The 16,207-nt window shown below is 37.6% G+C and overlaps 1 protein-coding gene across 1 annotated transcript in view; it reads right to left on the minus strand.

The window, feature by feature from the left end:
- Positions 1–14,432, minus strand: part of LOC128014431 (copine-8-like) — a 64,353-nt gene extending 49,921 nt beyond the window's left edge. Inside the window, exons 1-4 of the mRNA XM_052598019.1 lie at positions 14,272–14,432; positions 12,425–12,465; positions 3,204–3,250; positions 3,013–3,116 (exon numbers count right to left, since the gene is read on the minus strand). Coding sequence (XP_052453979.1) covers positions 3,013–3,116; positions 3,204–3,250; positions 12,425–12,465; positions 14,272–14,378 — 299 coding nt within the window. The 5' untranslated portion in view covers positions 14,379–14,432. The remainder of the gene's footprint in view (positions 1–3,012; positions 3,117–3,203; positions 3,251–12,424; positions 12,466–14,271) is intronic.
- Positions 14,433–16,207: the final 1,775 nt, after the last annotated feature.

A 16,207-nucleotide genomic window follows, 5' to 3' on the forward strand; every position in this document is an offset into this window, starting at 1 on the left:
TTCACCACTTATCAATCGCCGGTAAAGACTGTTTCTCAGACTGTCTTAAATTTTTATAACTGGCTTAGGAAAGAAGAAAATATTTTACCACTTTAAAAGGCACACTTTACCTTTAAGTCATGTTATTACTTCTTGTTTTCTGTGTAGTTTTCAATCTAAAGGCTAAAATATTTCAGTGCTTCTGTTTTCTTGTGACATTCTGAATGAACACATGCCTGTTGTTCACCGGCAGCTTAAATGAAACCTCAGTGGGTGGCAACAACCTACATGTTTGAGGAAAAAATCTGTCATGTTGGGATACATGTTATTTTCCTCTCAGCATGAATCTACACTCTTGGCTGTCTCTCTCTCTTAGTCTGTTTGCCTCTTTCTTCTTCCCGCTGTGCAAAATGAGCAGCGTCAGCACATGTGCAGACATTTCCAGCCACCGCAGGAGAAACCCCAAAGATCAAAACACGCTTTTACCTGACCGAAAATTAATGTTCAAATCTCCTCGTCAATAAGAGCATACGTCAGTATGTTTACTTTGGTTGTGCCACAGTGTCGGATGTGTGTAACTCTGAGCCAAGAATCTACCACAAAACACCATCTGAGGAGTTTGGTTTTGGCTTGTGCTGGCTCTTGCATTTGATTATTTACGTTCAGGTTCCCACTTTATATTAAGTGGCCTTAACTACTATGTACTTACATAAAAAAATAAGTACAATGTACTTACTGTGTTCATATTGTATTGTAAAACACTTTTGCTGCTATTGAGGTGGGATAGGGGTAAGGTTAGGGAGAGGGTTGGAGGTATGGGTAAGTTTAAGGGGGGGTTAAGGTGTAAAGTATGGGTCAACAGTGTAATTATAAATGTAATTAGAGAAATGAAATACAGATGGAATTACATGTAGTTTTTTTTTTTAAATATAAGTACAATGTAAAAACATGTATGTACACAATAAATACATTGTACTAAATTATTAATTAAAATGTAAGTACATTTTGAGTACAGGGCTTAGAGGCCACTTAATATAAAGTGGGTCCACGTTCAGTATATTGAAAAATTTGTGTCACCAATGAATTTATAAATGATGGTTACACATGTGTCATTCATTAAATGATGTCATTGTGTGCAGGCTGCAGGATGCTGATACTGTATGCGGTTGCTACGGTGTTCTGAGGGGGTTGCTGTTTTGCTAAAAGCATTGTGGGAACATTGTTAGTTGAAATGCCCAGTTTTCTTGTTGTGATTAGAAATCTATTTAAGGTTACAAAAACATTTTGGGATGTTCAAGTACACTAAGACCATAAAAACATTCCAAGAATTGAGCGTCTAGAAAAAACACTGGATGTGGTTAGATTGTTCTGGGTTGTTGTTAAACCGTTGCGAGATGCCTCCAACCACACAAGTTTGCGAAACTGTTGGTGGATGTTCGTTGGAGCCGCCGTTGCTGGTAATGACAGAACGTGCGATCAGAGTTGGCACACAATGCTTGGGGAAACGGACTGCACGTTGTTTGCTAGGGTGATCTGGGTGGTTGCTAGGATGTCGCAAAGTTGTTCTAGATGGTTGCTGTTTGCTTACACCACCCGGATCGCCATGATATGGTGTGTCTTGATCTGAAAAATGTCTAATCAAAATCTCCATGGTTACTAAACAGATGATTCTAAAGTTAGAATTTATATATATATATATACAGCTCCAGATCTCAGAGAAATGCAAAAGAGAAGTCTTGGTAAGAAGGGACCTGGTGTAAAACTGACAGGTGTTCACACACACACACACACACACACTTATAGATGGATGTGACATATCCATCCAAATGTTTTATCCTGAATACGATATTATCAGGACAGGGAGATGATCACATGAGTGATCGACACACATGTGCGCACACACACACACACACACACACACACGTCACATGTTAATAAACACTCATATATAATGTGCATCATGTGCATCTAAATGATTTGTAGTGGTACATATGGAGTGGGCTGCTCTAATGGAGGATCAGCAGTGTGTATTTGACCGTATGTGTGTGTGTGTGTGTGTGTGTGTGTGTGTGTGTGATGTAGGTGAATAATGCATAAATGTCATTTCTGGGATTCTGCTGTATAAAATGTGCTTCACTGAGCGGAAACAAACCAATACCCTGCAGGCTGTGTGTGTGTGTGTGTGTGTGAGTATGTGTAAAATCATACAAAACTACACTAAAATGTTTCTTGGGAGAACAGCACTTCTGTATGTGTTGTCTCTGAATGCCAAATGGTTTACAATCAACATAGAGGTCATTAAATATGCAAATCTATCTATCAATTATTGGCACACAAGTGAATGATGTGGTCCTCAGATTTTTGTCTCGGAACGATTTTATTTTTACTTTATTTTTCAAAACAAACAAAAAGACTGAACCAATACACCTCTGCTATGATGGATTTGTTGTGGGGTGTATGAAGATATGTAGAGTTGTCATGTGTCATGTGATGTTATTAATTCTTAAAAACAAAGAGTTGACGTAAAATTATGATTATTATTATGATTATTATTATTATAATTATATGAAAAAGTATACAAATAAAACTATTTAAATAAATAAATAAAACTTGTCTAACCAACATTCAGAAGATGATTGGCCAGTGGTCCTGTGTCATTTTATTTATTTTTTTTAATGGCAAAATGAGATGCAAGATTCATTCAGGCTGAAAAATATTTGTTGTTATATATATATATATATATATATAAACTTCACCTTTTACATAAAAAAAAATAATAATAATTAAAATTACATTTTTAAATAATATGTTTACATTCACATGGATTCACATTCAAATATCACATATTTATTTTATTTCTTTTACCATTTCTTTGTATTTATTTGTGAAATTTACTAAGTAAATTTGCAAATTAATCATACACTTTTTTCAGTAAAGATGTAGGCTAAAGATATCTTACTGCATTTAAGTTAGAGGTTACACCACTTGACATTTCAGGACATCAAATTATTTTTGCATGCTGATTGTACTCACAGGTCAAAGCGCAAATTTTGTCTCTCTTCAAAGAAGTAATCGAGGATGAATTTGTGCACAAAATCTGGATTCAATGTGTTATCGATGACTTCTGTCCTGCCAAACTAAACAATAGAAGGCATAAAAGGCATATTATTTTAAATTAAATCAAAAATACAGATCTGAAAACACAAATTCAGAAAATACTATACCTCTCTCCAGTCCCTGTTCGCCACAGTCTGAGTGTACAGCACACAAACTACACAGAAAAGAATATAAAAGATGCATGAAAACTGCCTTGAGATATAAAACACCACCTTGCTGGAAAGAAGAGGGAACATATAGCGGCTCTGGTTTGTTAATTCAGCAAATTAAGAAATCAAATATGCACAAAAAGCAAAGAAAGATGTGTGGAGCTGTTGAGAATACAATTATTGGTTAATTTGTCTCACATGCAGTGAGAAGAGTGTGTCATTACCACACATACACACACACACACACCGACACATGCTCAGAAGTCTCGCCAATTCATATCACAAGCAACGGCAGGCGGCTGAAATAACTCTGAACATCTGTTTGGCTGCCCGGGGGCCTTCCTCTGAACACGAGCCAATACCTGCCATCAGACTGTGTCTAAAAATATGTCTAATTATAAAAAGACCAACATGGTCTGCAGAGCGTGCTTAATCTCCACCTTTATATCAGGTTTGGACCCCAGAGCCTATTAGAGTTTACAGTGTGTGACAACCTGTACTCATATCTGTCCTGGGAGATGAATGTGTGTGTGTGTGTGTGTGTGTGAGAGAGAGAAATCTGCATCAGCTGTCTGCATGCACTGAGAAACTCTTCTAGCTTTCATTCTGTCAGCTGGGTGTGTAGACGCATATGGTGACCTGGACATTTTCCAAAAATACACCTAAACAAAAAGATGCAGTCAAATTTATAGACACAACTACATACTGCCATAGAGAATCTAATGTTTCTCGTCATAGAAATTAGGAACGGGGCTCAACCAGTCTCTAGATCATACCTATAGGACCAAGCAAACTGATCCACAAAGCCACCCGAGAATGCTATTTCACAAGAATGTAGAGCGCTGTGAAAATGTATTTCTGATACTAAATTCATACTAAATAGATCTTTAAATGAAATACAGCATAAAAACAAAAACAAACTCAGTAAACTCTTACTGTTTTGTTTATATATAAAAAAAGCTTATTGCTCCCCTTCAATAAACCCATTTTTGCCCCTGAATAAAAAAGAAAAAACTTAATTGCAAATTGTATCTCACAATTTTGACTTTCTGCTAGCGATACAGATTTTTTTCTCTCAGAATTGTGAGATATAAACACGACTGAGAGCTTAAAGGGTTAGTTCATCGAAAAACCAAAATTATGTCATTAATAACTCACCCTCATGTCGTTCCAAACTAGAGCCCGACCGATATATTGGCCGGCCGATATTATCGGCCGATATGAGCTAATTGCATTTAAATCGGCATCGGCGAAGCATGAGAAACAGAGTCTCATGCTTCAATCATGTTATGAGTGTTGCATAGTTTGCCCACCAGAGGGCGGTCTGCATCTCCAGAGTTGACAACAGCGCCAGAAATTCACTACAGAAGAAAGTGATCAGCCAAGCCACCCAGGTGAGTCTGTCGTTTGTCCTGTGAAATGATTGTAGATTTAGTTCATACACTGTATATAAAAGCGGTGTGGTAGTTCTAGTTAACGGTCCTATCATTATCACTTCTAAATATTCTGCAACATCACTTACAGCCGCTAATGCATTGCTATATTAGATTAGCCACAAAGCTAATACCATGTTTATCAGTGGAAGAGCGCGAACGTTAATAAGAGGTCAAACTATAACGTTAGCATTTAACTTATTCTTATTCTATTGCGGTGTGTTTCCCACATAATGACCGCGTAATGGTCCTTTCACACAGGACGCGGTATGCACAGCGCTTGGCCGCTGAGTTTAGCGTTGCCCTTCAGATACAACGTGATTTGCGCTGCGCTGCACTATGGCGTTGGTGGAGTTTTAAAAACTTTTAGCGGGAGCTCTTTCATAGTCTGTTGTTCCTCCTTTCAGTCAGCAGCAAACATGTATCTGTCCCGTTGTAAGAAGCGAGCGATAGCGCTAGTCCTGCTGATGATAATTAAGAGAGAAGCAAGGAAGAAGAGGCTACCCTCAGGTCCAGAGAACAATTTGGTGAATTCAGGCTGGTTACGTTACTCTAACGCTAATATAGCTTCCTTTTTAGCAGGCCCCTTAAATGCTTGCTATTAACTTGTTTGAAGGTGGTTCTTCTCAAAATTGACAGCGGTGTGTTCATGGCACTAACGTTAACCATTCAACTTCGAATTGATTCCGTAATCTTCCGGTAACAGTAGGCTAACTTTACGTTCGCCAGCGCATGACGATGTTTTGATTCAGACTGCACAAAGAGAAGAGGAGAAGATATACGGGTCCGTTGTGAATGTGTCTGTGAGAGCAAATATAGTGTAGTTACAGTAACTACAGTAGGTGCGTCAGAAATGATTAAACCAGAGGGGACATGTAAATAAATGTGAGCTGAACACGCGCTTTTTTCTTTTTCTTTTTTTTTACATATTGTTTCAAAGCAGCTTTACAGACATAACAGGGGAAAAAAAATTCTCATTTTTGCCTATGTATGAGATCCCTGTTTATTATTATTCTAATTCTAATGATGACATGAGTAATGATACATGGTGATATTATTAATACACATGCTTATTCTTTCTCTGTCTCTCTTTCTGCCCTACAGATGGCTGAAAAAGGTGAATGCTGTAGCAGCAAAAGTGTGGGACTACTTCTGCAAATACTTTAACTTTAGTATTATAATTTATTTATAGTACACACACAGACTGTTAAAACCAGCTTCAACTGGAAGAAAGTAAAAGTGTTGAATGTTTAAAACCAGACTGTTTATTGATCATTAAAAAATTTTGATGTGCAATTGTTTAGTCATTGAGACAGTAATCTAAAGCTTTTTTTTTTTTTTTTTTTTTACATAAATCCCTTCTGGAAAATGGTTTATACAGCCCACATACATAGAACAGGTAGATATTTTGCTATTGAATGTTGTGTAAGTGCAGTTTATAGGAAATGGGTCTAATATCCGGTTTATTTTCAAAATCAAAATATCGGCTTATAAATCGGCTCTTTTCGAGTTAATATCGGCATCAGAATCGGCCCCCAAAAATCCATATCGGTCGGGCTCTATTCCAAACCCGTAAGACCTCCGTTTATCTTCAGAACACAGTTTAAGATATTTTAGATATAGTCCGAGAGCTCTCAGTCCCTCCATTGAAGCTGTGTGTACGGTCTACTGTCCATGTCCAGAAAGGTAAGAAAAACATCATCAAAGTAGTCCATGTGACATCAGAGGGTCGGTTAGAATATTTTGAAGCATCGAAAATACATTTTAGTCCAAAAATAGCAAAAACTACGACTTTATTCAGCATTGTCTTCTCTTCCATGTCTGTTGTGAGAGAGAGTTCAAAACAAAGCAGTTTGTGATATCCGGTTCACGAACGAATCACTCGATGTAACCAGATCTTTTTGAACCAGTTCACCAAATCGAACTGAATCGTTTTAAACGATTCGCAACTCCAATACGCATTTACTCAAACAGTACACTGACTGAACTGCTGTGAAGAGAGAACTGAAGATGAACAACGAGCCGAGCCAGTTCATATTTTTAAACTTGCATATTTTTGGTTTTTTGATGAACTAACCCTTTAAAAGTCGTAACTGCATGATAGAAACTTGCAATGCTGAGATATAAAGTTGCAAATGTGCGATATAAAGTACAATTCTGTCTTTTTTCTCAGAATTATTTTAAATTCACAATTATGAGTTACAAAATCATAATTGCATAATAGAAACTTGCAAATCTTAGAAATAAAGTCACAATTGCGAGATTGATTGACTTGAGATCGCAACTGACTTTTTTTCTCAGAATTGCATGTTTTTATCTCTTTATAGCATGCTATTAAGAGTTACGAAGTTAGAATTATTAGAGTTATAAACTCGCAATTACCTTTTTTCTTTTTTTATTTAGTGGCAGAAATGGGTTTCCATTTTTAAAACCTATTACCTATCACCCCCTTTAATTTAAAATCTTTAGCAGCGGTAACTGCAACCAAATGCTTCCGATGAATGGAATTCAGTTTTTCACCGCTCTGGGGGAATCTTGGTGCTCTCTTTTTTTTAGACCTGCTTTAGTTCAATTCGTGAATTCAAATTTCGTGAATTCCCTCTAAACCCAGCTAACAAGAATACATTCTAAGAACTTTTTGCTAATCTTCTCAGTGAGTTATGAAAAAGCTATGTTTAAATGTTTTCTGAATGTTCAAAACATCCTTTTTTTTATATGTTGTCAAAATATATTTTCTTAGATAAATATGAACAAACATTGATCTATATATATATATATATATATATATATATATATATATATATATATATATATATATATATATATATATATATATACTGCAAATATATAAATAAGGGAATATTCCATTCTATCATTTTGCAAACATTATAAAAAAAAATACTTTTGAATGTTCTCTGAACACTGTGAAACCAGTAGGAACTAACGTTAAAAAACCTTAGATGAACATCCAAATAAAAGTTTACACTTACATATCAGATAAAGGAAAGAGTATTCTGTCCAAGGGGAGGGCTTCAGAATAATCCCCCTATCCTTATTTATTTGGGACAACAATAATTGAGGAAGCGGTGTTCGGGTGGCAGAAGGATGCACTGAACCTCCATCCCATATGGCAAAAATCTATTTTTTTTTTTTAACTTACAGACTGCAGACAGGACATTCTCCTTTAGTATTTTCAGGTAGAGAGCAGAATCCATGTTTCCCACAACTATTGCAAGTTGCCCAGGCACATCAGCAAACTGCCACACGAGGCTTGACTGCAAGTATGATGGGGACACTGTCTTCCAAACTGTTCAACTTTCAATTTCGTCAACAAAATATTCTCCCAGAAGCTCTGAGGGTCAGATGAGTCTTCTGGGATTTCCGTTGTTGCCATTTTTGCTGGTATCTTTCATATGGGGGAGTCATGATCAGCGACCTGTATGGATCCATCAGCGCTGTCCTTGGGTCTTGTGTGACTTCCTGGATGAGTTGGCACTGTTGTCTTGGAGGAACTTTGGAAGGATGGACACTTCTGGGAAGGTTCTCTACTGTGGAGAGTTTTCTTCTTCTTCTTCTTCTTTACTCTAACCATGCTCTAACGATGGATCATTGGAGTTCAAGAATTTATTTTATTTTTTTGATATAGTAGGTTACTGGGTGAGACCTTTTAACCAGCTTCATACTTTTGAAAACATTCTATTTAAGCTTTGATTTTATTGATCACTTCTGGCAGTAATCAGGCCTGGTTTATTTAATCTGAACCCCATTATCAAAGCAGTTCTATAGATTTAGGAAGTAACTACAGGGTCAAAACGTTTGCACATTGGCCTAGTCATTGGATAACTGAAAAACCACTGAATGGTAGTGTACATAAAGTAAAAATGTCACACAAACACAAACAATCCCTAGCCCTTCATAAGGCTTCCAGTGCCTTCATCGTCACCCTCATCATCATCATCAGTGCTGCAGGAGAGTCTTCTTATATGGAGCGGCACATGTGCTGAGTCTGAGCTGTGCTGACGTGATGGGGCCAGTCATGCAGTGCTACAACTCCTCCCTACATTCACCGGCCAAAAGACGCTGGAATCAGGGACTCCAGACGGCTAAATATAGACTCATCGCTCACTGCCTGTGTGTGTGTGGCAGCCACAGCGCTTGATGTCATATTATAGGCTATATATTTGGTGTTTAGGGGAAGAATAATTTCTTGTTGCACTAATGCAGTAGTTCAAGTCTATATGTATCATCTGCATTTCATAATGATGAATACAGTTAAAATGAGATCTATTTAGTATTTCACTTATCTCTTCATTGGTGTGCAGCTACATGTTCTCTAAGCGTTAGTGAAAAAGTCAAGTATACCTTGGGTTCAGAATTCAATATGCTTGAAAACTTGCGGTTGGCGAGTGACACTCAATGATTAATGCTCTGTTGTGTTCAAAAAGAAGTTACCACATACACATCAGCATATAGTGTTAACAAAAGTAAATGTGTAATAAAAACATTTGCTGAAGCAACCATAGGTTTTACAAGACTTTAAAGGGAGCATCGGATGAAATGTTTACTTTTTTATCTTTTTTGCATTTAGTTAGGTTTCTGGCATGTCTTCCCGCTCAGCTCATTTCTATGTAGATAGCTAGCTATTTGAATAAGACCACCTCCGAGCCATAAACAGATATAATGACACGCCCCATGGAAAAGAGGGGCGGAGTGAGCAGTAGCTCATTATCATTTAAGGAAACATGCACTGAAATGGGTCACTGTGAACAGCGCTGTTGTTGTTTTTTTTACAAGGTAACCAGGGTGTTGTTTTACCTGACTATTGAGGAAAACAAAAGTATGTTACAGACATTTAATAAATACCCTATAAGAATAATATGAACTTGTAAAAAAAATGGGCAGCGCTGTCCCCTTTAAGCTCCTTTATTGTGGCAAGCTACAGAGCAAGTTTACTACAACAGTAATGCTGGTTATGTGATGCAAATATCTAAATATATTAATTTACAAATAGCACTTAGGTAAACGTGTTTTGACGTGATAGCATAGTATTGTCCAAGGAACGGTGTAAAAATACATATCCCTGTAATATTTCCCAGTAATCATAATTTGTATGAAAAAGTTTTCTGCTCTATTGTTAATTTCAGCTACAAAAAAGACTTTAAACTTTTGTTAAGAGTGACCCATATCCAATATTTGCATTTAGACTACACACTACATCCAATCACATTTTTCTTTTGTTTTCCCCTCCATCAGGGGTCCACTGCATCCAAATCACATTCCAGGGGAGGTGGGGGGATCACTTTAATCTACGGCAATAGTGTTAAAACCACAGAATTGGCAACACTCCCCAGAAAAGCATTAACCTAAGTTGACATCATTTGCCACTGTTGTTTTTCAATGATGGAAATGTGTGCTTTTTTTCTTGCTTACACTTTCGCGGGTCACATCCGATCGGTGCTACATGGGATAAGGTCCCTTGAGCTGCATTCACAGCATGTCATAATTACAAAGATGACAACACGTGACGTTCTACTCAGAGCTGTCCAAGCCTTTCATACTCAGAGGCAGAGCCTAAGTAGCACCTAAATCTGGTGTTCTGAACTCTGGCCATCCAGGTCAACTTTCCTGAAGAGTTTAGCTCCCACCCTAATCAGACACACCTGAACAAACTAATCAAGCTCTTCAATTGGCTAAACTGAGAACCCCTGGTGGCGGTCAGGTGGTACAGCGTTCACATGGTCCAAGTCCTAGCACTCCTAGTACAAGTACAAGTTGTAATCATCATTCTGCTGTAATGCAATCATGTGTTGTGTTGTGTAGTGTTGTGTAGTGTTGATATAGAAATGTACAATTCATCTTTGCGTAGAACGAGTACAAATTCAGACACCTCAATCTAATTTCAAGTTTTCCTTTCTCTTTGGACTGTTAAAAGCTGTTCGTGAATAGATAAGATCCCTAAAGTTGCAAAGACTAAAGTCTCAAACCCAAAGAGATATTCTTTGTAAAAAACACTCGTCCACGCCCCCCTAAAACACCTCGTTCTAACACACCCCCACGTCAACGTCATGATGTGGGAGTATTTGCATAGTACCGCACAAATGTTCACGCAAAGAAAGAAGGCGTAACTTTATTGTTGCTGCCGCCGCTGCCATGTCGTGGAGAAGCTGTGTCTTTCATTGCGAACGTGAAAATACTTTGTTTGTTCTTCCAAAAGAGGACACGACTTGAAATCAGTGTTTAAGTTGTATTTGCAACACTATTCCAGAACAGTTCAACCCAAGTATTCAGATGTGTGCAGCACATTTTATGGAGCACTGTTTCCTGTTCCTGGGAGAGTAGACTACAACGCTGGCTGTTCTGACTCACAGTCTGTAAGTACATTTACATATTTAAAAGATTTACTACTTATGATTCAAACGTGAATTTTGAGCAGCATAGAGTAGCGCTTGTTGTTTGTCGTTTCTCCGATCACAAATGCAGACATGGTTTTGTTTACATGGTGCAATGCAACGCAAACGCGTAAAAAGACAGTATAAGTCATTATAATTTGTTATTATGTCCCTACTGGATGCAACAAATGCCTTGTTTATAATGGGTTTTAATGATTTTTTTTCTAGTCGCACTGGGCATGACATTTCCATCACATGTTTGAGGCATCCAGCCAATCAAATGCACTGGATAGCTGGCCAATCAGAGCGCACCTCGCTTTTCAGAACGATGAGCTTTGTAAAAATCTACGTGTTTCAGAAAGTCGGGGGACAGAAGAGAAACAATAATGTACATTTTGTGGACCTTAAACCTCATAAAAACATTTCATTAAACCAAATACACAGAATAATGTTCTTTTTAGCAACATCATATGACCCCTTTAAAGTAGTCCATGTGACGTCAGTGATTCAACCTTTTTTTATGACGCTACGATGATACCTTTTAGTGTGCAAAAGGACACACAACATGAAGTGATAACGGGTTTGATACGACATGAGGTGGTGAGTAATTAATGACAGATTTTTCATTTATGGGAGAACTATCCCTTTGAATCTAATCGTAGTATAAAAAAATTATTATTTTAAATATGTTATAAGTTATCTTCAGGGGGAAAATGTAATATTACAAAGGTGTAGAATATGACCCTTTTAAATGAAGGCAGAAAATAATCTACTTTTCAAACAATATAACTGTCCAAATTTTAAGAGGAACATCGAATTTTCTTAGCAGAGAAATAATCAAAACAAAATCTTTTAGAGCATATAATGTGTGTGTGAGTGCCCATGTGTGTATGTGTGTGCAATCAGCCATACAGCAGAATGAACAATGCAGGGCCTGCAGTCAAACACATCTGTATCATTAAAGCTGTGAATGTTAGCCGAACACAACATCTGGATTACACAATTCAATCACAACCCACGTGAAGATGCAAACAAGAAATGCAAATGCAAATATTATACTCTCCTGCATATGAAAGAATATACGCATACAGCAGGGTTTCATGCACAATCAAGCTTTCTAATAAAACAACATAATAATTAAGGCAGGCAGGTAAGATATTGCACACTAATGATGCTCCCTGCGGTGCTGATGAGCTGTAACTGCAGCATGATTTCAGCCCAGACTGCTCTTAGCAATGTGATTTCAGATGAGCTAGTTTTGTCAGATAAACTGATCTCTGTACCTACATCTCAAAGCGTGACAGACTAAATGAATATGCTTTTATAATGTGATATGGTATAATGCCAAAAAGCTTACTTGGATCAGATTTTGAGAAGGTGTCTCTGTCCAAGAGGTTTCTGTAGATATAGAAAGAAATGAAGAAAAAGAAGTTAATAAAGACCCTTTAAAAAGGCCATTACAGCGCAGAGCCGAAACATCCCGGTAGCTAGAGTACAGGAAACGCTCCAGAACGAGAATCCTTATTAAACATTTACACGGCTGTTCCCCACGAAACAGCACATTCCCATTAGAAATCCACAAACACTCCCTGTCCTCTTATGATTTTAATTCATGTTTATCCCTGCTCCTCTTCCGGACTCGTTCCGCATTCATATTAAGATCATGGTGCTGAAACACAGAGGAATAATTCATGAGGAATGTAATTAAAGCATGAAGTGTGAGAAAGTTTAGTGGCACTAGTGAGGACGTGTCCCCCGAGGGGCTTAGAAACAGTCAAAACTCTCCCTCATTGACCAGCAAACAGAGTCATCAAGACTGACATTAGTGTTGAAAAAAGATGAAGTCAAAATTTATTCTAAATTGCACACTTCATATCCGCTAAGAAAGATTGCGAAAAGCTGTGGCTTTCAAATATGTGTAATAAGGTAAACACCTCATAAAATTAACAAATCATTAAATAATATTAATTAAAAATAAAATTCATTGCATTGCTTTTTTTAACTCAATATCTCCAGTTGAGCAGGAAGCAGGTTTTTACAGTGCACGCAGTACTCATATCCTGCCTAAATCATTCGTAATAGAGGTTTTTGTCGAAAATGTTTTCAGCTCTAAAATGGTTTACAGCTGATTGCATTTCTGATTTTGACTGACAGATGAAGTCGACCAGAGCAAGCATGCTTCTTCTGTTTGTGGTCCTCTGCTCTTTCTCTTGCGGTGTGTATTGACACCGAGGGTCTCGCTTCAATATGCTCAGACGAAACAGTCAATCAGTCGATTCAAGCGCTCTCTGCTGCTCGACTGTCAAAAGCTTCACTGCAGAATCCAGGAATAGCTTTTGTTTTCACCTTCACAAATACAGATGCCTAATTGAGGTATAGTATGAATCTTTAGACGCAGAACTAGAGCTCTGAGTGTGAATATAACACACATGATCAGCTCAGCACTCTTCTCAGGTGTGGATAGAGACACATTTTAATCATGAACAATGAATAGACTGAATTACTCCAGTTATTCGGGAGTTTTTTACATATCAATGCGTGTCCATTGTGAGTTTTGAACAAAGCATCTGATTTAAATTCTGAGGTCAAAGGAAGTCCATTCCTCTCAACACATCAGTGCTTCATGGATGCAACTATTATGCAACACTGAAGAACTGTCTGATGGAATGCATCATAAATCCACTACATATGCATTCTATAACATATAGACGGAATCCTTTTTGTAGGCTATTATGCATTCAAAATCCTTATAATACACAGCTGCATGTTTTTGCACTGTAAAGAAGAAAAAGATGCATAACATGAATGTGTCCTGTTATCATGAATTTAGCAAACAGAAGTTCTAACCTTTATAGTGCATTATATACAGACTTCGTGAAACGTGATGACATTTCTGATCGATGAATCTATTGCATTGCCTATTATAAATCAATCGACATTTCATGACTGACGCATAATACGATTTCTATTCATATCAGCACGAGATGATTATTTTAATCAAACGCATCAGAATCGATCAATCAAACACTAATGATGCACTTTAGAAATGCAGAGCCTTGCAAGAAACACAAGCAAGAACGGACATTAAAAGTCATTCAAAACGTAATGCATTATGCAAAATGCTAATACAGCCCTCAGATTATCATTGCGATTGAACCTGCACGCGCTGATGAGTGCTTGGCATCACAGAAGCGCGTCACTCACCTGCACGACACGGTGATCTCAACTTTCGTGGCGGGAATCACCGCCGCGAGCGGCTCGAAATCCGCGAGACTCGCCATGTTCCCGAAGCCACTCATCACTGTGGACATGCTGCCACGGAAAGACACCGCGAGCGTCCCTCGCTCCGTGGATCTGGAGCGGGGTGTGTGTGTGTGTGTGTGTGTGTGTGAGGGAGTCACAACGCGTCACGCGCTACGTTACAGGCGCGCGAGCAATCCACGCGTGAGAATTCCTGCGCGTAACGCGCGTCATTGCGCGGGGAGGTGTGTGACAGCAAGATGCGTGAACCCCCTGCACAGACAAAAACATCAAGCTTTGGGTAACAATTTATTTTAAGCTGTCCTTGTTACACGTACTTACTTGTTACATATACTTACTATTATAATGCAAGTAAACCTAACCATATATTATTTAATTGATATTCTTCAGTACTTAAATGTATAATTACAGTGTAACAAGGACACATTAAAATAAAGCGTAACTTTATTTTAAAAAGTGTAAATTTGTGTAAATGTGTACTGTGTGTAAGAGTGAACTCACAGAAGGCTTGGCACATCTTCTTCATACATCAGCAGTGTTGGGGAATAACTAGTCCAAATGGGTGCCCTAAGCAGAACTGTATTGTTGTGCCCCCTCCCAAAAATATCAAAATAAAGTGTCAAAATAAATCTTTAATAAAACATAGGAGTAAATAACTAAATGAATTGTAATTAAATTGTAGCGCTCTCTTCGTCCCTCAATACCCATGTCTGAAGTGCCCTTGAGCAAGGCACTGAACCCCCAGTTGCTTCCCAAACGCTGCCCACTGCTCCGGGTGTGTGTTCACAGTCTGTGTGTGTGTGTGTGTGTGTATGTGTTCACTGCTGTGTGTGTGTATTCACGGAGTGTGTGTGTGTGTGTGTGTTCACGGTGTGTGTGTATGTGTGTGTATATGTTCACTGCTGTGTGTGTGTGTTCATGGTGTGTGTGTTCACTGCTGTGTGTGTGTGTGTGTTCACTGCTGTGTGTGTGACCTGATACTTATTCAGCTTTTCGATAATTTCCATCGATATTTCGATAATTATCATCAGCATACATTTGTACTTGTGTCCCTTCACACTGTTGCGGAAGATCATTAAAACCTCTTAAGCACAAATGCTATTTTGGGGATTTCCGTTTTTCATTTTCCTACCTAATTTTGAATGCCTGCCTATACTAATACTACAGTGTAAGCTCAGAAAGTTTGGTATAATTTCAAAGGAAACCCTTTGAAATTACATAAAACACTGTTGAAATTGATAAAAATGACAATATATGCTGTCTGTGTTATAATAAATAGGGAAAAAAACAAGGCGCTTTTTTATTTTATTTGTGTAAACTGAAGTTTGAAATGTTATAACTCAGGCATTGAAGGGGCTGGCAACTTCAGACAAATGTCTTGTGATTCTTCCAACTGTCAGCTATTAGAGGAAAACAGAAATTTCTTTCTATCCTAATCTATGCAAAAGTTATTCTATTCCAACTGAAGGAAGGAATAATAGCATTTTTGTATAAAATTTTTGTCTAAATAAGTATGAAGTCATCTTTTGCACACTTGCAGTATGGAATAATGTGATCTCTGTATATTATTTGACAGAAAACACTCAGAAGTTACATAAAAAGCTGCTGTTTGTGACAAATAGTATTATTTATGTTGTTTCACATATGATGAACCATCTCAATACATTGTGCTTTTTTTGTGTGTGGGTTTTCTGAACAGTCTTTGAAAGAAAATAATTCATATTACACAATAGCAGCATGCATAAAATTATAAAAAATATCTGGTCTATAACAATCTAAAATAGAATCCACAATCTCCAGATTCATATCGTTTCATTTATGTCTATTCTGCATCGTGTAGAGATTGAGAGACCTTGCCGGTCTCTTTCATATTTCATAT

This window comes from Carassius gibelio, chromosome B25 (genome assembly GCF_023724105.1).
Source record: "Carassius gibelio isolate Cgi1373 ecotype wild population from Czech Republic chromosome B25, carGib1.2-hapl.c, whole genome shotgun sequence".
Lineage (NCBI taxonomy): Eukaryota > Metazoa > Chordata > Actinopteri > Cypriniformes > Cyprinidae > Carassius > Carassius gibelio.